Below are 26,104 nucleotides of genomic sequence, written 5' to 3' on the forward strand. Positions count from 1 at the left end.
ACGAGAGCAATGGGAGACAGCCTGCTCAATCCCAGACATAGGCGGTATGACCCCTGGGACTATTAGAATCAACGATGGAGACAGGTGCGTGATCGCTGCCTAGGTCGTGAGGAGCAGATCATCTTGCCCACTGGACGCAGAAGCACAAGATCAGCCTTTTAATGCAACAGACTTCCCGTTCGGGGCCTGATACGAGCTCAATGACAGAGAGCACTCCCAATGCAGCAGCTGAGATATCGCCGAGATATCAGAAACCATCTGGAGTGTCATAACGACAGTGTCCTTGCCAGCTGGCGCTCGCAACATCGCCGTTGAGAGCCTTCTGAAAGGCTGGACGCGACAGCGCTAGTGAAGTCGGTCAAGTTAAAGGTATGCCATGGCCCAATGGCCCAAGTCGCGATGGGTGATGACACTAGACGTAACTGATGCTTGAACAAGACTTGAACAGCCTCATGTCAGGGCAATTGACTCTCAGCTCTCCTGGTAACTTTCGCTTTCCGTGATGCAGCGGAGCCAACAACTTTGATGGGCGGGTTCCATGGATTTTAGTCAGGTTGCAGCCAGAAGCCTGTCCGTTGAGTCCGGGGATCCCACCCGTCATCCTCATCGACCCCTGCTGCCTCGTGCAAAACTTGATGCCCGCGAGCTGCCGGAAACGAGCACCTGGCCTCTGCCAGCATTTCAAAGGCCAACACAGATTACACACTTCATATAGCCGGCCAAAGTGCAATCGCGGAGTCTGTATTGCTTGACGAGGGGGGTTCTCATCATCTCCGTTGAAGTAACACAGTACATCCTAGACAAGCGTATTTTGTACTTGATCATTTTAAGACCTATTCGCGAGAGTCTTGAGTTCCTCTTAACGCTCTAGAATAAATTTCATCGACAACCTGTCATGGCGGATCTGCAAACGCGATGTAGAGCACGTGTACTTCGGGCTCGGGGGTATGCCTCGTATGCTTCAGGTTGCTCTGGATTGTGGTTGCGGGTGGAGAGTTTGTCTCTACCGCAGGCTTGGCATTTGGGACGATTTTCCTGTGTAGCTCCGCTTCATTCTCCTGGCCTTCTCACCTGTATCACTCGAAGCTCATCCCATCAATTCTTGGTCCCATGGCAACTTCATAACACCAGTTTCGCTCCTGAACGCGTGCAGACGTGTTTCCGGGTATCACCACGATGGTGCGAAAGTCGGTGGCTTCGCTGTCGCGGGCCGTAACCTGGACATGTCGACAATGCCAGCTCCGGTCAAAAACTTCGCTATCGCATACGACGATCCGAGCCTCATTAGCCATAAGACCGCTTTCTACCCTGACTACAAAGCCCGATACCCTTGAGGTTCATGATACTGGAATCGAGCCAACTGGGTTTGAGATCACTGCCGCACCCCCGATCAACTTCGATAAGAAGTCCTCAATTGGGGCACCTGCCCGAGTTGTGCCAACCTCTGCATCTTATTTTACCACTTCGCCGCTTTTCAACGACCACATTCTACATTTGACCAATCTCGCGTACGAGTATGATGCATTGCCTACCGTGGCATCCGCCGACCAAAAAGGGCGCATGACCTTCATGACTCTGGAACAGGCACGAAGCTCTATTTCGGAAAAGATTGGTGCGGCGAAATATGCAAGATTAATAAACTTGTTGAAGAGACTTGACCAGATAGATCCCCGCCTGCGGCCGACATCTGTACAAATGGCTCTGGAGCAGTTCCGCCGACCTGGATCAGGAGATCTCATTCCACCACGGCCAAAGACCATGGATCGATTTGGTCGAACGATGGGCGTTGGCAGGAGAAAGTCAGCAGTTGCACGAGTGCAGCTCGTTGAGGGCACAGGCGAGGTACTAGTGAACGGCAAATCAATTTCTCAGGCTTTTGCTCGGCTGCATGACCGCGAAAGCGCCGTTTGGCCACTGAAGATCACCAATCGGCTTGACAAATATAATGTCTTCGTAGCGGTGAACGGAGGTGGTCCTACGGGTCAGGCTGAGTCCATTACACTCGGTTTGGCAAACGCACTCATGGTTCATGAGCCGGTATTGAAGCCGACGCTGCGCAAAGGTAAGTTTGCTCCCTTTGTAGCCAGTCCCATTGCTAACAATTTCAGCTGGATGTATCACTCGGATTATGAAGCGCGTCGAGAGAAAGAAGACGGGACGTGTCAAGGCTCGCAAGAAGCCCGCATGGGTGAAGCGATGAGAGACTTCCGCTCCCCGTTCAGTCTGTCACGCAGTCGAAGGGGTCTCTTGGCAGCGATATTGCTGGTTTCGAGGAGGAAGCGAACTTGTGGTCGCTTCTACTATGTTACGGATGTCCTTGTCCCTAAGCGGCCAAATCCCAGATTCTGTTGTTCTTCGATCTCGGGGTTTTGGTCTGAAGCATGGCTCGAGGCGGTATCATCATCCCAGGCACGGGTTCCCGTCTTCCGCAGATCTTGCGGTACCCGCGACCTGTCGATCTCGTGCGACCGCCCTGTGCTACATCACTCGCGTCATCCCGTGTCCGAGTTGCACTACATCTCGGGCACATCAGATTTCGATCCAGGCTGATAGACGGCTACCGACCTGCATGCTTACTGACACATCACATGAGCCTCTGCAAACCATGCAGCAACGACATGGACTTCTACCTCGAGCCAGTAAACGCCTCACGCACCACTGTGCAACGCCTATGTACGTATAGCGAAGTTAGTGACCGTCAGCGCAATTTAGAATTGATGGAGACTGATATCGCCAAACTGAATTACGCCGCGAGCTGAGATTTAACAAGAGCGCCTGTACCATAATCCTTCTGACCGACAATCTCGGTCTCTGCAGTAGCGGGCATAAACAGAGCAGGTTGAGATTACCTGGCCCAGACAATCATCCGTATTCTTAACTATATGAAATGGCAAATTGATTCCTGCATGCCGTGTCGGATTCCGGCTCAGGCAAATCGCGACGGAATCTCATGCCGGCGCCACGGAGGCGCGATGGTGCGACACAAGCGGCCGTACGAAGATCTTGTCACGAAACACACTTCGCAGCCACACGCTGCATCTGACAATCAGCCACTCCGCATCGGCGGTGCAACTGCCGGGCGGTATCAAAGGACCACAGAACAATCTTAGAAGCTTCACGGCCATCTTCCGATGGACCTGGAGTGACACGTGAAACACTGATGCCACTGCAAAAGCACCGCTGATGCTCAACTGCAGCTGCCGCCTGCAGGCAGCAAAACTGGCCGGATCTCCAACATGAGATTGCGTGCATGTTTCAGGATATGCGTGCCGTACAGCCCGTGTTGACGTTACGCCAATGAGCTTGATCGGCCAGGTTGAACTGCCGGGGTTGCTCACATCATAGAAATCTTACGACGATGGAGCAAATGAGGACAGCAAGAAACAACGGATGCAGCTGGTCAACCGTGGCGTCAATTGGTGAGCAACCACTTGAATGTGTCGCGCGACGTTATGGCGCCCGTCAGATTGGTTGTTTCTCCGTAGTGCGCCATAAACGTCGCCGTACCCGCGGATCTGGAAACGAGTCCCCCGGTTGCCCAATCTGGAAGAGGGTGGCGGAATTCGCGAAGGATGCTTGATCTCTTGGTTGTTTTCGGCTGCTAGATACAACGATGACTGCCCTAGGCGCGACCACCACTCCCATTGGCGCTACCATCACCTTCTCGGAAAACAACGTATCGTCTGTCAGCTCCGGACGTCTCGTCAAAGCCCCGAGTAGTAGATCATGCCGGAGGTGATGCCCAAAGTATTGCTTGGCTTCCGGTACGCGGTATGCCGCCGGCGAGTTGCATTGCTGCCTCAGAAACGAGCGCATGACCACCATTGTACCTCAACAGGCTGCCGGTGCCTTGATAGTCTCGCTCAGGGGAGCTTCCGAGTCTCACCTCGGGCATCCAGCGCTTGGTGCTTGGGTAGCAACGTCCAGACCCTTGAAGCAGTGAAGGAGGCGCAACCAATCCTAGCTACTGATGCGTTGCTGCATTGATGCGCGTTGACAGGCGTCCGGCGTCTGGCGTCTGCCGCCTCGGAATAACTATAGTGGGCCTTCTAGAGCGTTGTTGACGACTTTCCCATGTCCAGGGTCTATTGACCCACGCTGATCCTTTGGGCTAAGAATGGGGTCGAAGAAGGGAGAAAGCTCATGACTTGGCAAGATGTTGGCTCTCGGGGGGACATTGTGAGCTTCCCTGCTCGGTAGAAGAACCTGGACAAGAAAGATTGGCTCAAAGCGAACGAGATGACTGCCAGAACTGAGAAGACAAGCTCTTACGGCACTTGATTCCATCGGGCCACCGGTGCGCAGAAAATTCCAGACATGCCCTGTCTCCGTTACAACGCCACACCTAAAACGTAAAAGCTTCTTCGCTGACGTTCGGATGAGGCGCAGAGGGAGGCTGCCGCCTCTCCCCCTGGCCCCCGCCTGAGATCGAATTGCTCAGGACAGCAGGGTCTCCTGGTCCACCGTGGTCCACTTCTGTTGCCTATCCTCGTACGCCTCCCACAACAGGCCCTTCTGGCGCTCTTTCCTTTGGACAAGTTTTTGAGACACAGTAGCTAGACTACTTTGCTTGTTTCCCAGAGGCTTCATTCACTTCGGCCGCTGTCAACAGTTCACCTGTCTCCATCCCTGTCACCAAGTGGCGTCACTAAGAAACCCTGCCACATTGTTGACCACCCTGCTGTCGCGGCAGCGAAGCCGTTTAAGCCCCTCCACAGGTCATTTTCAGCATTTAGCGGACTGGAATCGGGCTTCGATCCTGTCTGCCGAGAGCTTCAGAAGGCCGCCAGAAACTTTTAGACCGTCACTCTTCGATAGCCGGTGCATATCGCTCCCGGATTCCCACTAGGATGCTGAATACCCACCCCTCTCTGCCTCTCTGCACATCCCCACTTCTACCTCTACACACTCAATCTTTTCTTGATATACTGCGCTTCCAGGCACATCCGCTGCTTCCTGTCAATCCCTTCCTGCCTGCCTGACCCTCATTCGCTCGTTTCGCGGCCGACTCGCACTGGTTCCCTTCCTTCATCCCGGTTCCGCCATTGCGCACTTGCCCCGCCTCACCATTTCGATTTCAACTTGCAGCCCAACGATCAACGGGCACCACGCACTTTCACCTCGCGGTCGCCCTTTTGTCGTGGAAGTCTAGCGACCCGCTGCCTGACCATACCGCTCAGTAGGGGATTCCTCCATGCTCGCCTGCATTGTCCCTTACGACTGACGAACCAGCACACAATCCATTTTCCCGGGTCTGTCTTATTGTGACTCCCGATCAAAGTCACTCTTTGCACGTGCGCCAATCGAAGTATCTTATGATACTTCCACGATACTTCCCACAGCATTAGACAGTAGTTTCCGGCCTTTGCGGCCGTCGATACTGCCTACTCGTCAAGCCTATCCTGTCAACATACTACATTTCATCTACCCAACTTACTTCGATCCCGACCTTGAGTGAGGTATCTGAATCTCTGCATCGCTCCCAGAAGATACTGTGTGAATGAGGGCGGATTTTCTACAACCGCCTCTCGTTCCACCTTGTTTCCTCTGTCCAAGTGAGCAAGAACGACGATACTCAGACGCTGGCGTCAACAGTGGCTCTCGTCCCGTAAATGGACGGCGATGACCGTCGAACTGCACAGTATGGACAGCCATACCACCATACAGGCCCGCGACCTCCAACTAGCCAACCTATGGGACTGCCTGGAACAGACCGATTCGCGCAGCCAGGTACGCCTGTTCGAAGCGAGACGGCGCGTCAGTCCATGACACGTCCTTATTTACCAGGATACTCTGGTTATGGGTATCCTGAGCAACAATACGGCTCATCCACGATCCAGGATAGCAGTCCAATGCAAGGTGTGGAAATGCAGTACTCGCCCGCTACATATGTTCAAGGTCTTCCGCGGCAAAATGTGGGCCAGCCTTCATCGCAGCAGTATGCGCAGTATCAGCAGGGATCAATGCTACCATCAGCAACCCAACAGGCTATGTACGATACGATGCCGCCATATCAGCAGTCACGGCAGTCTGCAGCCATCGAAGTCATGAGCTCTCAGCTTGGTGCGATGCCTCAGTATATGCAGCCCGGCGACCAATCAAGCATACACATGCAGTCAGGCGCATCAACATACACCTCGCAACCCGAGCACCATCACTATCCATCGGGTTCGGTTGGGCGCCCAACGATCCCGTCACAGTATGGAGGCACGGCCGCTGATTATGGCATGATGGAGCAGTCTACACCGCAGCAGCCTGCGCAACCGAGTGCAGCCGAGCAGGAGGCATTGGAAGAAGGGCTGCGGGAGTACGAACAACAGCTGGCAGCCACCTTTGAAGCAATCATGGCCGGTCGAGTGACTGAAGCCAGCGAGAAGATTGTGCCTTTGTCAAGGTGGCTTACCAGCTCGATTGTTGGTCTTGGTAAGCAGTCGTGGCTTAGCCACGTAGGAAGAGCTAACAATCAACAGGACTGCATCACGATGACGAAACCAAGTATGCTGAACGGCTTACCCTGTGGCAGCGATTCAACCTTTGCTGGGAAGCGTTAGGTCAGAAGCAAAAGGATATCGTCCAAGATGCTCTACGAACGAGCCGGCAACCGGCAGACATACTCACAGCCGAAACACTGACGCGCCTCATGGACGAGCTGGTAACCTTGTGCGACCAGGTTGAGCAATATGGGTTGGTCGATTACGAGATGGGTATTGCCGAAGAGCAGATCATCCACATTTTCATCGTATGCCTTGATTTACTACAACAGCAGGGATCAAAGGATCAGTCTGCCACCCGCGCGGGATGAAGTTAACGGCTGCCTGGCTAAAACTCAACATTTTCATTTCACTTCTATGTTGACGACTGTACACGATTTCAACGATTACGACATTTTTGTATCATTACGGCTTGGTGATTAGCGACATGTTTTACTGGAGAGTCAAAGGCGGATCAACCATGTCGGCTACGCTGTTGGGAGGAGTACGACGGATACATCTGGTCTACCTTGTCCTTACGCCTGGTCCATAAGCGCTGGCGCTTTGACGGATCAGGACGAAGACTGAAAGGTACGGCGCTGACGCAAGTTTAGAGGTCGTTAGTCCGGCAGGCTGACGCAGATACTGGAGCACAACATCTTATGTTACGGACGGATTCAGGCAAGGGCGGTAACACTCTTCGACTATACCATTGGGCAAGAACTCAACCTCGGAACAACGTCAGATGGCGCCGAGGTTGGAAGGAGCCGGTTTGCCGCTAAGGGTGTATAATGCGACCTCAGTTCCTGGTTGGACAAATGTCACAAAAGAAATCTAGAGAATCGGATGCATCCGGCCAAGACCGTCAGGCTGTCATCAATGGCCATCATTTAGGCGAGAAATCGGTAGAGCACGACGCTGACAGTTTCAAAGAAGACTAGCAGCTGCAAGATCAAAAGGAAATACAAATCTCGTAGCACAAGCGCACGTTTAGCCCAGTCTGCCCGACGGTACCTGTTCCAATGACACTCGCGTGGCTGCGAAACAGTTTCGCACAAAGTCACGTCAGTCTTAACTCGGAAGCCTGGCTTCCAGCGGCTTGACATGTCGTCTACAGATACAGCTTGGCGTTGGAGATGATCGCCCTTTCACCGAATGCAACATAGGCGCCCGCCCAATTAAGCGAAAAGGATCATCGTCACCCGCCTCAAACGGCGTGATGTGAGGCTGATGTGAGGCGCGTGTATCAAATCTGGTGGCAGATCGGCGGCGCGCGAAAGGCTGTGCGGAAAAAGGAGGGCGATCGATCGGTGACTTTCGGAGCCCTACGGAGCCAATTCGGTCACCAACATCGTGTAGAGGATACTAAAACCAGTATGGTAGTATTTAGGCATCAGCGATTTTCGACAAGTGTGCCGGGCGGGGCGAGCAACTGCGAGCTAAGGTTGGATGAAGCAACGTGAAACAAAAGAGACTTCTTAGGGCTGATGAGTTGGGAGCCTGTGGCGTTTCCTGCGTGTCTGGCGTGTCAACAGCGCCGTAGCCGTGCTCTAGCCCGCCATGTCCAAAAGGGGCTTGCGTAAGTATAGCCCAGGTCTCGTCCCAAAGCTCTCGCTCTAGCTTCCCTATATTCCCTGGTCCTGCAGCTCTTGTTCGTGTACCAGGTGGGAAGCTACTCCGCGTCGGCAGTGACTATCCCGCGCAATCACACTCAAAGCTGTGATGACCATGCAACTGCTACCGGAGCTCTTCGATGCTTTTCGATACTACCGCAGAAGTTCAGCCCTAGCTCCCGCACGTCAACGCTTGCTCGACATCTGAAACGCGACATGGGGTTGCTTCGACTTATATCTCGTGTTCAGAACTTCAGAGTCTACCACTACTGCGATAGAACCCTTGGTGCTAGAGCTATATGGCATGTAAGTGGTTAAGTGCTCCTACCCCACCTTCCGGGTATCGGCATCGATGGACTTAATATACTGGACAACATCCAGAGCTACCGCCCGGTGCGTAAGCGTCGGCCAAACACATCCTGAGGAAGGACAACGCCGGGCTGCTGTTGGAACTCTCTATGGGATTGCTCCCCCAAACCCCCGAACGTTCCGCGGATGTTTTCCGGTCGCTATAATGGCATTGAAAAACGCCATCTATGCCCCTCTTCCGCTAGATACACACATCCATCTGCTTACCATCCGGCCGGGCCACGGACAGGACACTCTATTCGCCTCTATTGGCTCATGTTTCCTCTCAGAATCCACTTCGAACTACACAGCTATCTCTTATGTCTGGGGTGCCCCTGCTGTAATTGCGTCGATCACAATCGAACAAAGGATGGTTCCCCTCACTGAAAGTGCGTCTTAGGTCTTGATAGCCCTTCGAAAGCCTCACACGGAAGTCACTGTGTGGATCGATGCAATCTGCATCACCCAGAGCGACCTCAACGAGAGGACTCAGCAAGTTCAGTTCATGGATCGCATCTACGCTTGCGCCAATCACACAGCAGTCTGATTGGACTACGGGGGTGATGACTCAAGCAGAGCTCTAGAGTTTGCTAAATCGCTTAATGAGGCAGGTATCCTGAGTGAGTATGAAACTTGCTCGAAATATGGAAATCTCGGCGGCCAGTGTTCGATGAAGTCCCATTTTCTGGATATGCTGAGAAGCGAAGATGGAGTGATTCATGACTTTGAGCTCCTGGGCGCCTTAGGCCGTCTCTTGCTGCGCCAGTGGTTTACACGCGTATGGTGTGTCCAAGAGACCGCCATGTCGCCACAGACTTTTGTCTGCCGTGGTGAAGACCAAGCCGATTGGCTCTCGCTTTCCGCCGTAGCCTGCCTTTTCATGCCGCGTTCTACCATGGAATGGCCACAGCAGTTTGATGTCGACTACCCCAAGCTTAAAGCTAACCTATTCAGTGTCATTGATATCCAGCGCTACAAGTTCAGAGGGGGAAACATTCGTGCCAGAAAGGACTCATTCATCCTGTCATTCCAAAGCCTGCTGCAGCTCTCCTCCCGTCTCCAGTCCACAGAACCAAGAGACCACGTATTTGCCATGGGTGCGTAACCTTGCCACAGACTTGCGGTCTCCGGGTGGAGACTGGGCACCGCAACCCAATTATCATAGCAGCTGACAAAATCTCTATAGGGCAACAGCCATCAAGTTAGTCGCGAATGACCCACGCCACTTCCTAAGCCTGTCTGGCCTAATATGACATGGCGAAGAGGAGGACTTGGCGTCGTGGGTTCCGACTGGCACAAACGACCATGGACTCATCATATTCCACCAAGCCGCCTGGGCCACGGGCTCACGACAAACTTTTAAGGGACGCGTTAACCAGGTTTTCAAGAAGAAACAACATGAGCTCCGCCGGCTGCTTAGGGTCCCGAACAATGTCGAGAGACCACTAACACACTCTTTAACCATCACGAGTCTGACGGGTTACCTTAAAGAGCTGGGAATCTCGGATAGTAGTAGCTCGCAATCGTTCAGGCGTACGGAGCATTGCGAGCTTGCAGCACTGCTCCCCGTCGTGTCCTGCCATCTGCAAGCTGTCGTGGCCGTCCTGTTGCCCGATAGCGATACCGGTCATGGTCGTTGTCGTCATCAAATAACGAGAGAGGGCCAGCGTCGCGGCGGAATATGCTGGCGACTGCATCCTGCAAGACCTTGCGTTCCTCTTCCTGGCTCAAGATGGTGCAAGGACACTCGTCGTCAACGCAACTATCAGATCTACTTCGAATATAATGAGAAATCGTATGTGAGTCTCGTTCTCAACACCATAGATTGTTCCGTTGCGTGTAGAGGCTCAGGTCTTGACTTCTAACTCACTCTAACCTCACTTTCGGAGGATTAGCCGAACTTTTCCCGATGTCTTCCCTCGCTTCCATTACGAGGCTCTCTTACGAGCCCACCGTACCAGCTGATGTGGTGCTGGCTGCCATGACGCTCGGGGGTGTGCCTGAGTACGGCTATGTATGGATTGCTGAAGAGCAGCAAGCCCTCTGCACGGCTTGCACGACGCCCTGAGGCGGAATTGCTTTGAAACTGTAACCCATGTTTGCGTCCGGCTTTGGTCGCGAGCATTTCAGGATTTCATGTTTCAGTCTAGCCTCGATACTGAATAGCTGGTGCAAGTTTTGGTTTCAGACCTCCAGAAGTGCTGGAGAAAGGGTCCGCTGAAGAAGGTGAAAGCCAGGCAGTAAAAGTCTTGGCACTTAAAAAGAAGTAAAATTGGTCCCCGGCTCGCGCAGGGCGCTGCACAAGCCTCGCCGCTTTGTCACGAGGCTTGGCGTCCGGCGCAAGGAAAGGGTGAGCGTCGCGCGATCCTCACCCTCCATTACAACCAGCACGACCAAAACCCTCCGTCAGACAAAATGATACCCACCGTCACCACTATGAAAGTGTTCGACCTTCGTCCGCCGCACTTCAAACTTGCTGAGCCACACACCTTAAAATGCTGGCGGCCACCCCGGCCACCCCGCCCTTCCTCCTCCTCGCTTGACTTGTCCACCTGTGACCTGGCTCTTCTCGCTGTACTCCTCTCCGATACCATCTTTGCCTCTTTACCTTAGACCGCCCCCGACGTTTTGAAAATAGTGGGCCGGCGCCCGACGATTGCTGACTGACGGGTCTGGGCCGGAGCCTGCAACTGTATCCCCAGGATAGAAAGTAGTGAGGGATAAGTAGAAAGAAGTTTAACAAGTAAATTAGAAAGACTATATAAGGTTTAGACACAAGTCTACATCGCTACCTCACATGATTGCCCTCTGGCTAGTGATCTAGCTCTACCCCTCTAGTCACAGCGCTAATATTAGCTACACTCTATAGTTGGTGTATCTTTACGTCTAGTGAGGACGCTGACAAGATTACTGCATGTATTTGATGGCTGGCCAAAGGCGATCTATCCCCCACAGCCGTCAAGTAAATTTCTTCCTACGCTTCTTGTCACATATTGATAAAGTGCCTTAAGGATGCAACTACAGGCCACCACTCGATTCGAGTGAGGACTACAGTACTACCATCAGAGGAACTTGATGAAAAGATATAGCTTAGAAAGGTTGAGTTCTGGTCCTACTAGAAACCAATTTCACATCATTTTCGTATGTCTTGTATTTGCTGCTACCAAGGAAGAACTACTTACTTATTAGATAGTTCAGATCTCGCATGGATTTCCTCCATTCCATGTCGGTATTTGTTTGAACATTTCCACCGCCTCCTTCATCTTGCCCTGGTCAGCGTAGAGAACCGGAAGGTTGTTGGCTGTGTTGAGAGTGTATATATGCTCCGGCCCCAACACCTTCTTGCATCCTTGCAGCGCCTGTTGGAACATCTCCTCCGCCTCCTCCATCTTGTTCTGGTCTACATAGAGGATCCCTAGACTGTTGACTGTACCGAGAGTGAGTGTGTGATTTAGGCCCCACACCTTCTTATAGCCCTGGAGCGCCTGTAGAAACATCTTCTCTGCCTTCTTCATCTCACCCTGGCTCGTATAAAGACGCCCTAGATTATTGACTGTAGCGAGAGTGGATGTGTGATTTAGGCCCCATACCTTCTTATAGCCTCGCAACGCCCGCTGGAACATCTTCTCTGCCTTCTTCATCCTGCCCTGGTCCTTATAGAGAATCCCTAGATTGTTGACTGTAGCAAGAGTGGATGTGTGATTGGGGCCCCACACCTCCTCCTTCCCTCGTAGTGCCCGTTCATACATCTTCCCTGCCTTCTTCATCCTGCCCTGCTTCCAATAGAGACCCCCTAAGTTGTTAACTGTATCAAGGGTAGATGTGTGATTGGGGCCCCACACCTCCTCCTTCCCTCGTAGTGCCCGTTTATACATCTTCCCTGCCTTCTCTAACCTGTCCTGATTAAGGTAGAGATCCCCCAGGGCATTGACTGTATCAAGGGTGGACGTGTGGTCCGGGCCCCACACCTTCTCGTAACCTCGCAGCGCCCGCTGGTACATCTTCTTCGCTTCCTGCATCTTGCCCTGATCGCTGTAGGTGTCTCCAAACTCATGTATAGCCCACGCCAGCTCCTCCTCATCCCCCACCATTCCTTCAATAACAAATGCCCAACTTCGAGCAACATGTTGCATCAGCCGCTGCTGTCCAAGCCAGTACTTCGAACTATTCCTATCTGGTAGATGTCGAGCCACAGAAATCAGCGCCAGCCTTGTCTGCTCCACATTCCACGTATCATTCAACACATGTACCACCCATGCATGGACACAGCCGTGCATGCTGTATCCGTTCTGCTCCTTTCTGATCCCAGCAGGATTGTTGGCTTCTGCGAGCCCGACGTTGCATAGTAGCCTCATCGCATGGGTGAATGTGACCTCGTTTTTTGTTAGGCTGGCCAGCCACCCATGACCCTCCAATCGTCCTTCTCTCAACAGCTCATACCAGAGGTCCTGGCTGTCAAAGTATGCCCAAAAGCGTAGGAGTTGACTGGCAATATTGCTCTGCTGCTCCACATACTGCCAGGACACGTTCCATGTCGAGTACATTGCTCGGTCTTCATAGGACGTCAGTTCCGGTGTAGTCTGTTGGAGCTGTAACCATGATTCCTTGTACAGTCGCTGATAGTCCTGATATGTCACCGAGGTCTCCTTGAGGTAAGCACGTGCTGTGGTTAGCGCGAGCGGAAGGCCATCGAGCTCTTTTGCTAACTCCTTAGCACCAGGGTCTATAGCTGGTCAGCCTTTATTATATCTATAAGCTGCCACAAGCTTACCATTGACAATTGTGTCCCACCCAGATCGCTCAGATAGAATCTTTATACACTCGTCCATATTCGTTAGTTTCTTCAATGATATCTGATGGCCAATTTCAACCTGAGATGACCGTGTTGTTACTATAATAGACCCGTGGTCGGCCTCCGGCAGAAACTGACGGATATCGACAGCAGCAGGATCCTGATTACCTGCCATCTTGGGGTTGTCGTAGTTGTCGAAGATTACCAGCCATTGAGTATTCTTGGCCAAGCCCAGCCAGGCCTTGATTGCGTCCGCAGTTTGTTGCAAATTGCTATCCTGGGCGATGGCACCCAGCTGATCCGGATACTGTTGTTCGATGCGCCCTACCATCCGCTGGAGGCTCTGCTTCAACGCATTCTCGTCACGAATATTTAGCCAAAAGATTGCGGGGTACTTCGTCTTGTACCGCTTAGCGTATGCCACCGCTAGCTGCGTCTTCCCCATCCCTCCAAGACCGTGCACAACCACTATTTTTCGACCGCAATCTTGGTGAAATATGGTATGCAGCTCCTTGAGCTCCCGTTCTCGACCGACAAAGTGTGTTGTGTCCGGTATCTCGGCAAGACTGAATGGCACTGTGAAGTGATCCTCAAGATTAAGGCGCGCTAATCAATCATCACTATGCCTGATCGTGTGCTAGACCGTACATCAAGCCGACTCACCGATATCAGTCCGTCGTTCAGCCTCCCATCGTAAGCTAACCCGGGCCTTGGCGTCGCGCACCATTAATTGAAGCTGCCCTGACACCGTCTTGTATCCGCCATCGTCTCTTGACTGAAATTTAACCATGGTCAGATGGTCGGCGTGGATCGCTATAGGCTCTACATCGGCTGCCCCTGGCACCACCGCCGACGCCCGTGGCACCACCTGTTCCATTAGTATATATCTAAGCGATCATCAGCAGTCAGCCTACCATTAATAAGGGCCCGGCCACTGTTCGCGTCTTATACACCTCGTACGCGAATTTCGTCACGAAGTCGCCACTGATCAGCCCGTACTGGCCCAGCTGCTGCTGAAGCCATTCTGAGTCACGCTCCAAATGCTGCAGTAATCGCGTGTCTGCAGCAATAAACACAGACGCGATATTGGCGAGGAGCTTCCCCAGCTGGACACCGGTACCGCCCTGATGAGGTGTGCCCATGAAGATGATCCCGTACGTTGACGTCTTGATCGACCGATGCTCTTTCAATGCCCCTTCCCGCGCCGCGTCGGCATGGATGAGAGCCTATTGTTGTAAGACCTTGTCTTTAACATCCAGGGTGTCACCTACACTCTTGACAACAATCCCGCCCAAGCTGTGGGCTACAAAGATGATCGGCCGTGTTGTTGTCTATTGAACTCAGTATTCAATCCTAACCCAGCTCTTGTACCAGTGTGACTTACTTGTGTCAGGTTTCGCTGCAGGCATAAATCCGATACCAGCTGCCGTGCATGGTCATACAAATACATGCAGCTGACGCGATCGCCATGTGTATTAGCATCATATCCCCAGCTCAGTACACGCGCGTTCGGGATGTCGGTCGGGATCAGGTCGCGAGGCCAGTGCATCCCATTACTTGCTGTCCACGTCTCCTCGCGATGGCCATTCAGCCCGTGTACGACGATGATACTGAAGGAGGTTAGCGGTTATACACCGGATATCGACTCGCAACATACTCAACAATAGGCTCACGCCCCTCGATCTCCACCTTCAGACCGACAGGAGATGATTCCGTGGGTGCAGTTGTTGCCGCCGATTGCTCAGCCTGATGCATGGTTACTGCCGCATCAAGTTGCAGGTTGGGCATTACGCTCACCGTTTTGATAGACTGATCTCGGCGGAACGGATTCCATCCACGATAGCGTCTTTCTGACATCGCGTCGCAGCAGCATGGACATGTCAAAAGCTAGCAGTATTATCAGACTGCGGTTGTCATAGAATCCGCATAGGACTTGGCTTTCAGCTGCATGCGATTTAGGTGGGCAGGGTTCGGGAACGGCCCGCCAATCCTTGTCCGCGTTTAGGCGCCCAACAACGCCGGGGGAGCTTTAGTATTGAGCTTCCGAGGGCCCTCCTCCAGAAGTTCTTGCCAAGCCACATCAGTGGCGCAGCAAAATTGTGGCTCAAAGATCATAGGGCAGTCATCGGGTCATAGAAGCTTCGAGGAGCTCAATCTGGAGGTGGAAGCTGAACGTCCCTAACTATAGGTATGCGAAACCTCTTTTTGCTTCAGCCATGTTTTCATGGCACTAAATCTGGCACTTTCTCAGCACATCCCCATCCAAGATATGATTCGATGGAGCAAACACGAAAACTTAGATCGCGAAGGCTGTTGGTTGTAGCGGGGCCGCCGTTACCGCTGTAGGCGCCAACCTACGGGGCTCTTCGGCAGCACAACCGCAACTCTAAACGGCGCTGGCCGCTTCCGCACGAGAATCCCGCTGATGCTGGATACCCTGCAGAGACATTTAATTGAGCATCCGGACCTGCACCTAGACGAGATAGCGTCGTATCTATGGGAAACCTTCGATGTTGGCACCATAGTCCCCACGATCAGCTGAACCTTACGCTCTGTTGGCTGGTCCAAGAAAGTGGCTCGTCGTGTAGCCAAGGAAAGCAATGCTGACCTGTATGACTTTTATCTGTATGCTCTATCCTCCTTCCATTCTTACTATGTTGTGTATGTTGATAAGTCCGGTTGTGGCCGACGAGCAGGTTTTAGACGTACAGCATGGGCTCCCGAAGGGGTAACTCCGGTTTAAGTTGCCCAGTTTCAGTGAGGTCTTTCCTTCCTGATTCTGGCTCACCCTGCGGTGCTCCATGATCAGGGGCCTTGTTTCCCTGGGGAGTGTTTCTGGTTGTACTGGGTCGTCCCCAAGGACCCGGGTCCCCAAGGGACCGGTCCTGGGTTTCCCTTTCCGTCCTAGGTCGTTGCCTCGGCTAACCTCCTTTTCCTGTGGTTAGCGTGGCCTGCGGGTGACCTGGGTCGTAACGATAGCACAATCACTTCAATACAAATGCATGAGCAGGTACTTGACGATGGATTAAACAACGTGCAAAGTAGATTACTAGGTCCCATGAAACATTTTAGCTAGAAAATATTCAAGGTGTGACAGTATATAAAATAGCGTGGACGCTGTGGACCAACTAGATAATGGCTCATTCCACTGCCGGACATCTAGGCGCACGCTCACCTGGGTCGCGCGATCTTGACGCGACGCAAAAGCAGCATCGCTTTGTCCGGAAGTAGGGTGAGCCCGGGGCAGGTTTTACACATCTTGGCACGATGCATCAGAGGCGAAAGGTGAGGTAGCTAGCATTGCTAGTATCTACCTAAAAACCACTCCACGAGATGTACAAACTCATGATGTTTCTCAAGACAGGACCGATGGACATGTACCTAGATCGTCGGAGTCGTCAGGCGTGGAATTTTCACCCAGAACGATAACTCTATCTACATTTATATTCGTGAGTTGGGTCAGCACTAATGCCAGCAATTCCAGACAACCACAGGGCATTGGAGGCTACATCTACTGTTTTTGGCAGCTATACCTCGACTTGGTTTGCAAAGAACCAATATTTTCCCCAGCACTAATCATCAGCGCCGTTGACAAGCTTCAAGCTGTCTCCTTTTCTCTCCCCCTCCCTCCTGCCCTCCCGCTTCTTCCAGCGCTCGAAAAACTCCTCCACCACACCTTCGTAATCTTTCGCCTCATACCCTTCGAACCATTCTCTCGCCCAAGCCCGCCAGCTTTGTCTGAAGCCCTGCTCTTTCCCTGTCCGCTTTCTCTCGACTTTGACCTCCAAATCCAGACACAGCCGGTCCGCATACGCCTGCACAGCTGGGCCAAGATGCAGGTCCTGGCTCTGCTTCTCACCCCACCGCCGCCGCAGGAATGCCATCTCCTGGGCCGTCTGCCAGTAAGCCTCCCTCTCGATGGCATCTTCGGCTACGTCCGCTCTATGCTCTAGATTCGTTGTGCCTGTGTCCAGGCCAAGCACAGCTTTGCGATCAAGCATTCCCTGACACCAAGCCGCGGCCCAGAGCGCACTCAACTGGGCGGCGATGGCGGTCGCGCCGGTGGCGCTCATGTCGACAAAGGCTATTGATCGATCGTCGTGGGTGAGGCACCAGGGCGAGATGATGTTCCGAAACAGAGCATAGGGGGTGTGTTTGGGCGGACGGTCAGGCGGCGGATGCGGGTCTTTGAGGCGCGGGAAGAGCTCCATGACTCTCTTATCCGCAGCGGCGACCATGGATGAGTTGGTCAGATTGATGTCGCTGTTCAAGTAGACCTGTTTAGTGTCCGTTCCTTCGAGCGGCATGGGTGCGCCCATCCTCTCGCGTTCCTCTCCTTCGAAGAAGTCCACACTCGGCAGCCAACCCGTGCACCACAGTACAGCGTCGCAGGGCACGCCCTCTTCCCTTCCCGCCTCATCCGCGAGGGTGGCCTCCCGCCCAGATAGTCCCTTGACCCGCGCCCTCTTCATCTCCACCATTCCATCTTCCCCTTTGCTCAATGCCTTGACAAGCTCGTGATGGGGCGGTAACTGCACACAATTGAGGATCTCCCACTCCACGCCCGTCCTTACTCCGCTAGGACGCACCACCTCACCCTTTCCGCTCTTCCCATACACCTTCCTTGCCGACCACCCAACCATGCAATCCAAAAGGGCCCAAAATATCGCCACCAGCCAACTGCCCACCAGCCACCTTCCCGAATGCAAGAATTCATACATACCTCCAGCCCCGTGATCCCACAAGCTTGAATGTATGCAGCTCGCTGCTCGCGTCAGTGCCTTCTCCGCCCCCGGATTCGCAAGATCGGCCAGTAAGAACGTCACACCCCTTCCTCTAGGGCTGGGCGCCACCAGCCACGTCACGCTGAAGCGGCCACGCTCCTGCCCGCTGGTGCCCGGAAGGAACAGACTGCACGCCTCAGCGGCAGACTTGGCGGAGCCGACGACCAGTACGTGGCGAATGGAATCGTCGGAGACCAAGGCGGGAAGCTCGCGGCCCATATGCGTGGAATGCAAGGATTTGCCGGTAAAAGGGTTGGAGGTGCCGGGGGAGGGTAGTGAGGGCAGGGGTCGCGGCCGCGTATAGAGGCCGGGGGCGAGGAGGAGGATGTCGCATTCGTAGTCGGTGGTGCCCGCGCCGTCCTTGTCGCCGTCACCATCGACACGAACGGTGCGGACGTGCCACCCTGTGTTCGGACCGTCGCCACGCCGCACCACTCGTACGACACGCTCGTCGAAGTGGCACCGCTCCCATAGCCCCTTGTCTCGTGCGTAGCGTTGCAGGTACTCGCCCACCGCGTAGCCGCTCAACGGGGAGTATCTAGGGTGCTCTGCATCGACCATGGTGGCGTCGCCGTACTCAAAGAGGCCGGTGGGCGTATGCGCGTACAGGCCGGGGTACAGGCGGTCAGGTGACCAGACGCCACCGGCGGCGGAGTGTGCGTCGATGATGCTGAGGTTGATAGAGCGGTTGAGGAGACGTGCCAGGCGTTCGTAGGTGCTGGCAGCAGCGAGGCCGCCCCAGCCTGCGCCGACGACGATCACCTCAGCGGGCCGGTTGGGTGCTTGCGGTGCGTGATGAGGTGGATGAGCCATGGTGGAGGTCAGGGGAGGAGTCAAATGCTTTCGCTGGACATTTCATAGGTCGAGCGGATGAGTTTGAATCCAAGTCATAACGGTGCACTTCAGGTTCTCATCATCTGAACAATGTCCAAATGGCGGGCTGCATTCTGTAGTGTTTTTGCTGCAGCAGTTCGCTGCATCAGGCGTCCAACGGCAACCAAGCTCGTGTCATATGCAGCGTTGTTGCGAGTATCATGTATGTGTGGCAGTCAATCGCTACGCTTGACTTTTGCGGCACGGGGCCTCCCTCTTGACTCAGCCGAGTTCGTCCGCATGCTACAAGCAGGGGTGAGCAAGCACTTGTGAAGGACGTTGAGACTCGAGTGGTCGATATAATCTGATCCGACTAGCTGTCCATTTCGTTATAGCTTGCACGATTATGTCTATTACCCTCCAGCATGGCATAGTAAGGTTGTCGTCCCCTGCCCAGCCTCTGCAATAGTCGATTGTACAATACTTGGTAGTAGCAGCTCTGAGCTCGACAATGAGTATACTCCAGGCTTCTCCTGGCTCGGCCCACCCGTGTCTCAATCGCTGAACACCATGCTCGAACGCTCAATTAGAATAGCAAATACAAGGCAGTCGTCCACCCGCACAATAATCTGCTAGGAAGGAAAATTAGGAATGTCATCGCTCCGCAGGCGGTTCTGGTTCCTGCTCCAGGCCATCGTCATCGCCCACCATTCTGACCTGTGGGTCAGGTATCTGAATGTCGAGATTCATGTAACCTGTTCTCCGTAGGCTGATCAACTTGATACCTTCTCTACTCCCTTGCTCCCGATTCCAGCTGTCCATCCACGCCTCCAACTCCTTCAAGCTACCTTTGACGCCGGTGGGTCTAAAATCCTCCCAGAACCAGCCGGTCACAAAGCCAAGAATTCCATCAAGCCAGTTGTAGGTGCTGTATGGGTCGAAAGCCTGTACAAGCGTTGCATTGATATGGCGGACGATATAACGGAATTCTTGTTCGTTCATCAGTGGGTCAAGGATTTCAGGATAGATGTTCGAGAATGTAGGCGCCAAATCGCCAACGACCATCCAATCACGTTTGATTCTGATGACACGCGTGGTGGTATACTCGGGAGATGATATGGGAACGTGAGGATTCAGGTGGGGAAAGCATGGATGCGAGGGACCCCAAGCGAGCTCTTCGTCGACGTCGCCATCTTCTGCAGAGGGGTAACCAGTAGTTTGCGGTGGCGGTGGTAAAGGTGGCGCATCGTCGAGATTGGTGGTGTTTGTCCGAGAGGGATGCGAGCGTAGAGATCCTTGCGAGCGGAAGTGTCTGAGAGACCGTGATGAGGATACGCGGCGTGGGGGCTGGGAGGGCTGATCGTGAGGAGATATACCATATTGAGATGCAAGGCGGGACGGGGCATTGGATTGAGCCTGTTGGCCTTCGAGATCGTCGTAGCGACCACCGCCGAGGTGCGCCTGCTCTGGTTCGTTCAACTTTTCATCGGTCATGGCGGGTAGATGAGATCCTGATCCGAGGCCGGAAGTGCGACGTTGGTTGGGCGGTAGACCAATGCTCGTCCGAGAACCAGCAGCAGAGCTCAGTTGCGGGCTGTGCTCAACGAGATCACCCTCTTGAGAATACTGCCGCGACCGCCGCTGTTCGGGCAGGCTGAGGAGTGTGTGGACTTCGCCGGTGCCTGGTTCAGCGCCAGGTGGAAGGTGCGTTTGACGATCTATGGACACGGGGGTAGGTCGGGGGACGTAGTTGATAGGATTGAGAACTCTCTGTGTCGCGGCACGATTATTGCGACGCTGGCCTCGACGTTGCTGGCGTGCGAGGAGAGCCTCCAGAAAAGATCGTCGTCGCGAAGATTGACTTTGGATCTGGGTGATGGAAGGTGGAGATTGCGCAGCTGGCGGAGTGTCCTGTGGCTGCAGGGCAGGGGCTAGGTGCTGCAGCTGCGAGTCTTCTATGGCCACAGGATCAATGTCTTGATCTCTGACGGGTTGCTTTTCCAGCGCTCTCTGGGACAGGATCTGTGGTTCGGGGGGAGTGGTGGAATCCGTGGTGACGGAGAGGAGAGGAAAAGGAGCGAGGCCGCAGGTAGGAACGAGTGTGAGGAGGCTTCGGCGGTACGCGAAGCGTCTAATTGGCGCACATGCAGGTACAACTCCAGCGCTTCGTTCGGCCAGCAGGACAATAGCATGCTGGGAAGAAATCTTTTAGAAACACACAGCAATTAAAACATATTGAAAATAATACAGTCGGTCGAAGAGTAAGTGTAAGTAAAGTGATCGGAACGAGGCAAGCAGGCAAGCAGGCAAGTCACAAAGTCGAATTCATCTACGCGAGAGGGCTGCCGGCCAGGCTTATGGGCGTGGACTGGAACCCTCGGTTTGGCCCGCCGTGCGACATCGTCGCTCGGACTGCGGGCCCTTGTCTGTTCGGGCCCTGCGATCAGACCCATCTCAGCGTTCAGCAAGGATACATTGTGACGAATGATGAGCGGCTGACTTAGGCTGGCGTTGGGTATTCGTGTGCCACAAACGTTTCTCGTTCGAGGTTTCCATAAACGCAGGCAGCTGACGATCCGAGTTGGGGGGAGTGGAGGATGCTTTCTTGGGTTGGACTTTGATCCATTCGGATCAGGAGTACAGGAGCCGGCGCCGTGTTTGGCGTTGGACTATTACTCAGGGCCGACCAGAATTTCGGGATTCGGGCGCCGCTAGATAGCAAAATAGGGGGGAATCGACTCGAAAAAACAAACCATGACGAGCCTCTAGCGATCCCCATCGACACCAAAATCTCGCATAGCGACGCACTATCGCTTTTACCTTGTATGCTGCTCATCGTGCATGAGATGAGATGCATGCAAATGTACGGAGTATGTGCAGATACTCTGTACAGCGTGAACTCTCGTGCCAGACCCGACCGGACTTCATGTGGCCGAGAGGGTTGTTGTCTGCAAGCAGCCTGCAATTTAGTGCTGAAGCACATGGAGAGTCGGTGCACGACACATTCCGGGGTTTCCTTCAGACTGCAACCGTTTCCAAATCCTGGCTCTATCCCACCTAGATCTCATATCGCCCGTTCTACTGTCAAGCAACGTCATGTGGCTCCTCCGGCCGGTAGTAGGGCTGAGACAAGCTGCTGGTCGTCGGGCACAGAAGCTCCAGAATGCGACTAAGCGGGCAGATTGGGAATCTCGCGAAGAACGGGTTAGGAAGCAGTCGACAAGGGTGCCAGCACCACGCGAGCTCATGTAATGCGCATTATTGTTCTTGCATCGTCTATAACCTTGTCATGCTATGCAGTATGCTTGCCGCGGAGGCCTCGTCTTATCTCGTCTCGTCTGGTTCCGTCCATTGCACATGAGATTCCATGTCAGCTGATCACTCAACCTCTTCCTTGCTGGGCAGCGGGATAGCCTTGTAGAGTAGGATGAGAGCCGAATGGGTCTCGCCTCCACCAGACAGTGTCTGGATGCGCTCACCGTCCACTTCCGAGACCTTGTCATCGTTGAACCACCACCACTTGCCATCACTGTCTCGCCGTTTGCCCCCAGGTGCCTTGGGATCATCCACAAGCTTGCCTTCCTTCTTCACATATGCTGTGTAGTGACCACTGTCTGCACTGGCGCCCTGATGAGTAATGACGCCAACGAGTTCATACAGCCCAGACTTGTTGGCCGCTTCGTCGGCAGCTAGCTCGGGATCGATTGCTTCGTACAGTGCCTTCCGCGCCTTGCGCAAAGCCTCTTCCTTCTCGGCTTCGTATTCGGCATCCGTTTTGTAAGCATCGAGATCCCCTCCGCGCTCTTCTTGAGTCTCCTTCTTCTCTTTTTGCTCACGGAGCTTGGCGATAGGCGCTGCTTCGGCACTGACCGCAGCGTCGTGCTTGCGGTCCTCTTCTTGCTGATGGCGAACCTTTTGCCGCTTACGGGCCCGCTCCATGTCTTGTTCATCCTTGCGGTAATTGCGGACCTGATCGCGAACAGGGATAAGCTTCTTGCGCAACTGCTCGGTGCAAAAGTCGACCACATCCAGCTCCTCAGGGAACGTGACCTTCTTCAATATCTTGGCCTTCTTTGAAATATCCTTCTTCCAGAAGAAACGCACGAATTGAACGGTAAGGTATGCAGGCAAGCGTGAAATTCTGGAAGTCTTCGTATAGACAGCATCTCGGCCAAGACTCTCGGATCGTTTCTCGATATCATCGGTCAATCCACGCATGAGGCCTTCAGCTAGGTGATGCACAGTACTGTCAATGTTGCACCTCAGCTTGTCGAATGTCTCATCAGTCTCGACTACTGGCTCATTGTCCGCAGCTTCGGTAGGTGGCGCAAGCGAAGCGTGCACGCTGCCTGTCAAATACCGATCTACGAAACCAGGCTTGCCGTCTGGTCCTTTGCTGTTCTGCTTGACTTGTTGAAGTATTTGCGTCCAGGCTTCTTCTGCATCCTGCTGCGCGAAACCACGACCTGTCTTGTCCTTCTGTGCGAATTGTGGATATGCTTGTCGGAATGCATTGAGGAATATGAACGGATTGAAGCCTGCTTGGGTATCGGACATCTCATTGAGTAGATCACGTAGCTGCGAGGTCATGTCGCCACCCAGCGCATTAAGACCCAGGCTGTTGAGGCTTTGCAGGCTCGGACCCGTACCAGGACTCGACTTGTAGCTTGCGAGTTCAGTGCGCAACTCCGGCATAGCGCGCAGAACCTGAATGGTTGAGTTCAGGTAGCAGGTGTTCCCTAGGTTGACAAGGCCGGCCGGAGTAGCACCCTCCATCCGAGCTGCCTCAGCCTCGGTCAAATCTTCGAGGAACTTAGGCTTCTCAGTCGGGGCGACCAGAGCACCAGCTTCACCTGAAGCAGTACCAAGCACCCTGACCAATTGCTTGGACTTGAGCTTGAGTGAGGACAAATCGGTGTCATTCTTCAACTTTCCCTTAGGCAGGAGGACGGTTTGGTTTTCTGGCTCGACACCGGTGAGAGAAAATATCTGGAATCTGAGAGTTTCGGCATCGTTGGCAGTGTCAAGGTCGAGGTCATATTTCTTGCCCTGGTGCAGGATAACGATGGGTATGGTGGACATAACGGTGGGGGCAGCGAGGCGGGACCGATTGTACGATGAAAGGACTTGAGGGTATCGTGGGCTGGTAGGTTTCGTCAGAGTCTATGTGGCTGTTATCTTGGTGATGAAAGCAACCAGGATCAAATCGTTTTTGAAATACAATGGACTTTCTAAGGGCGTGGATTGGTAAAGAAATAGGAAATAGTCAACCGCGGCGACGTAATGCAAGGTACAGCCTGATCTAGATGCCAAGCCCGGGCTGACTCCGCGAAGGTGGGCTGTCGCTGAATGCGCACCCTCACCTTTCCCCGGCAGGCACCATCAGAGGAGCTTTCGCAGTTCCAGCGCCATACTCGGTCCCAAAAGCTTTGTGGCAACTCGAGGCGCATGCGCTGGCATTGACATATCCTAGGCGCATGCACGACCCTTCGATCAGTCCCGCCGACTCCCATCTTCGCCCCGCCTCGAGCGGGTAGACCCCAAGATGTCCCAGAGCCTCCGTCCGTACCTCCAATGCGTGCGCTCGTCTCTGACCGCCGCTCTGTCCCTGAGCAACTTTGCCTCGCAGGCGTCTGAGCGACATAATGTCCCCGAGATCGAAGCCGCGTCATCCCCTGAAGTCCTGCTTAACCCGTTGACAGTCGCCCGCAACGAGAATGAAAAGGTGTTCATTGAGCCTTCTGTCAATAGTGTACGAGTCAGCATTCGCATTAAACAGGCCGATGAGATCGAACACATCCTGGTCCATAAATTCACGAGATTCTTGACCCAAAGAGCAGAGAGCTTCTTCATTCTACGGAGGAAGCCGGTCAAGGTAAGGCTCACCCCGACCAAGTTGCTGGGATCTCCTCTATGTTTTGAGCGAAATTTAACACTCTGCTCAGGGTTACGATATCTCATTCTTGATCACGAACACACATACTGAGGAGATGCTGAAGCACAAACTCGTCGACTTTATCATCCAGTTCATGGAGGAAGTGGATAAGGAGATCTCGGAGATGAAGCTTTTCGTAAGCCTTCTTACCTAGGCTGTGCAACTGAGCTGACCCTATTTAGTTGAATGCCAGAGCCAGATTCGTGGCTGAGTCATTCTTGACACCGGTGAGTTGTTTCCGCGAGATTTGCTGTCGGTTGACTAAGCCCTCACAGTTTGACTGAATGCCCCTATCGACCTAGATGGAAGAGTCATCCTACTTGAAGGGTCGACGCTTGCGCAAGTTCACATTTGCGGCCACAAGAACGGGCCGCACCAAGAAAGTATTGCTGTTGTACGATACCCAGCAACATGCGAAAATAAAAAGTCTACGACCATAGAGCCAATTTCCAAATCCTTGGGGTGCTTATTATATTATCTATGTGATGTTCGAGACCATGGGGCCTCAGGCCGATGACTTTCGCAGGAGCTGGGAATGAGGCTTGGCATTGCCAAGATGAGGCAACCAGGCGCCTGACAAGGCACGACCTCCTTTTTTCGTAGTATGTAGAAAGTCGTTCGACTGTCGATGAAGCACGAATTGAACGAATGAGGTGTCATTGCACGTACCAGACTGCTCCAGATTTCCTACTTTTTCAAACCATTCGGATATGATTAGCGAAAGCATGGAGACTGCCTTGATTCCTGACTCCGACGGCGATCTCGTGATGTTCAACTCTACTCTGCGATAAAGGGGGGCCCCAGCACACGTAAGTCCGTGTAACCGAGGAACCACACGCTTGAGGTCTCCTGTGCCAGCTGTTATTGCTCCAAGTTCTTGGTGATTGAGACGTGGAAGACATCTTGAACACAGTAAGCTATACACCATTTCGTGGAGTTGCCGCCCCACTGTTTGTGTCTACTACCCCTGCAGGGCCTGCTTAATGTAATAGGAGTAATCTGAATGCCAGTAGAATCGCACCACAGCCTGTTCATGTCGTTCATTATGGACCACAGGTACTTTGTAAGTGGCATTATGACAAGATTCATCTCATGCTGTCCTTTCACATGGCACAACGAGGTCCGCTTTCACTGGCATGCATGCACTTTGATTTAGCACTCTGTCTACTCACAATCCAGGGTTTCCAGTTCTGTATTCACCAGAACCCTTTGCATGCTCCCTTCACCCTAGTTAGGTACCAGGAGTATTCACCGACTTACGTCAACGAGGCTGTGTCTGTCCGGAGCTATTCACTCCCTACCTTAAGTGTATCATAGTATGCCTCGCGTAGCCTGCTTGATAGGAACAT

The 26,104-nt window shown here is 53.4% G+C and overlaps 8 protein-coding genes across 8 annotated transcripts; 4 read left to right on the plus strand and 4 right to left on the minus strand.

Annotated features, from left to right (window-relative positions):
* Positions 1-1,176: 1,176 nt before the first annotated feature.
* HMPREF1541_04391 (uncharacterized protein) lies at positions 1,177-2,200 on the plus strand (the record flags this gene model as incomplete). The annotated part of the gene is made up of 2 exons (XM_008718737.1): positions 1,177-2,062; positions 2,109-2,200. 2 exons carry the CDS (start codon positions 1,177-1,179, stop codon positions 2,198-2,200), a joined length of 978 nt encoding a protein of 325 aa, XP_008716959.1.
* Positions 2,201-5,612: 3,412 nt separating this feature from the next.
* Positions 5,613-6,802, plus strand: HMPREF1541_04392 (uncharacterized protein; the record flags this gene model as incomplete). The annotated part of the gene is made up of 2 exons (XM_008718738.1): positions 5,613-6,423; positions 6,471-6,802. 2 exons carry the CDS (start codon positions 5,613-5,615, stop codon positions 6,800-6,802), a joined length of 1,143 nt encoding a protein of 380 aa, XP_008716960.1.
* A 1,795-nt stretch (positions 6,803-8,597) lies between these two features.
* HMPREF1541_04393 (uncharacterized protein) lies at positions 8,598-8,831 on the plus strand (the record flags this gene model as incomplete). Its single annotated transcript, XM_008718739.1, has 1 exon — positions 8,598-8,831. The coding sequence occupies one exon, from the start codon at positions 8,598-8,600 to the stop codon at positions 8,829-8,831; it is 234 nt and encodes a 77-aa protein (XP_008716961.1).
* Positions 8,832-11,625: 2,794 nt separating this feature from the next.
* HMPREF1541_04394 (uncharacterized protein) lies at positions 11,626-14,978 on the minus strand (the record flags this gene model as incomplete). Its single annotated transcript, XM_008718740.1, has 7 exons — positions 11,626-13,154; positions 13,203-13,829; positions 13,887-14,091; positions 14,138-14,449; positions 14,495-14,554; positions 14,608-14,833; positions 14,881-14,978. 7 exons carry the CDS (start codon positions 14,976-14,978, stop codon positions 11,626-11,628), a joined length of 3,057 nt encoding a protein of 1,018 aa, XP_008716962.1.
* A 1,817-nt stretch (positions 14,979-16,795) lies between these two features.
* Positions 16,796-18,820, minus strand: HMPREF1541_04395 (uncharacterized protein; the record flags this gene model as incomplete). The annotated part of the gene is made up of 1 exon (XM_008718741.1): positions 16,796-18,820. The coding sequence occupies one exon, from the start codon at positions 18,818-18,820 to the stop codon at positions 16,796-16,798; it is 2,025 nt and encodes a 674-aa protein (XP_008716963.1).
* Positions 18,821-19,474: 654 nt separating this feature from the next.
* HMPREF1541_04396 (uncharacterized protein) lies at positions 19,475-21,012 on the minus strand (the record flags this gene model as incomplete). The annotated part of the gene is made up of 2 exons (XM_008718742.1): positions 19,475-20,842; positions 20,965-21,012. 2 exons carry the CDS (start codon positions 21,010-21,012, stop codon positions 19,475-19,477), a joined length of 1,416 nt encoding a protein of 471 aa, XP_008716964.1.
* Positions 21,013-22,198: 1,186 nt separating this feature from the next.
* Positions 22,199-23,902, minus strand: HMPREF1541_04397 (uncharacterized protein; the record flags this gene model as incomplete). The annotated part of the gene is made up of 1 exon (XM_008718743.1): positions 22,199-23,902. The coding sequence occupies one exon, from the start codon at positions 23,900-23,902 to the stop codon at positions 22,199-22,201; it is 1,704 nt and encodes a 567-aa protein (XP_008716965.1).
* A 463-nt stretch (positions 23,903-24,365) lies between these two features.
* Positions 24,366-25,039, plus strand: HMPREF1541_04398 (uncharacterized protein; the record flags this gene model as incomplete). The annotated part of the gene is made up of 4 exons (XM_008718744.1): positions 24,366-24,695; positions 24,766-24,891; positions 24,938-24,982; positions 25,031-25,039. 4 exons carry the CDS (start codon positions 24,366-24,368, stop codon positions 25,037-25,039), a joined length of 510 nt encoding a protein of 169 aa, XP_008716966.1.
* Between the last annotated feature and the right edge of the window lie 1,065 nt (positions 25,040-26,104).

The sequence above is a fragment of the Cyphellophora europaea genome, assembly GCF_000365145.1.
Source record: "Cyphellophora europaea CBS 101466 unplaced genomic scaffold supercont1.4, whole genome shotgun sequence".
In the NCBI taxonomy this organism is placed as follows: domain Eukaryota; kingdom Fungi; phylum Ascomycota; class Eurotiomycetes; order Chaetothyriales; family Cyphellophoraceae; genus Cyphellophora; species Cyphellophora europaea.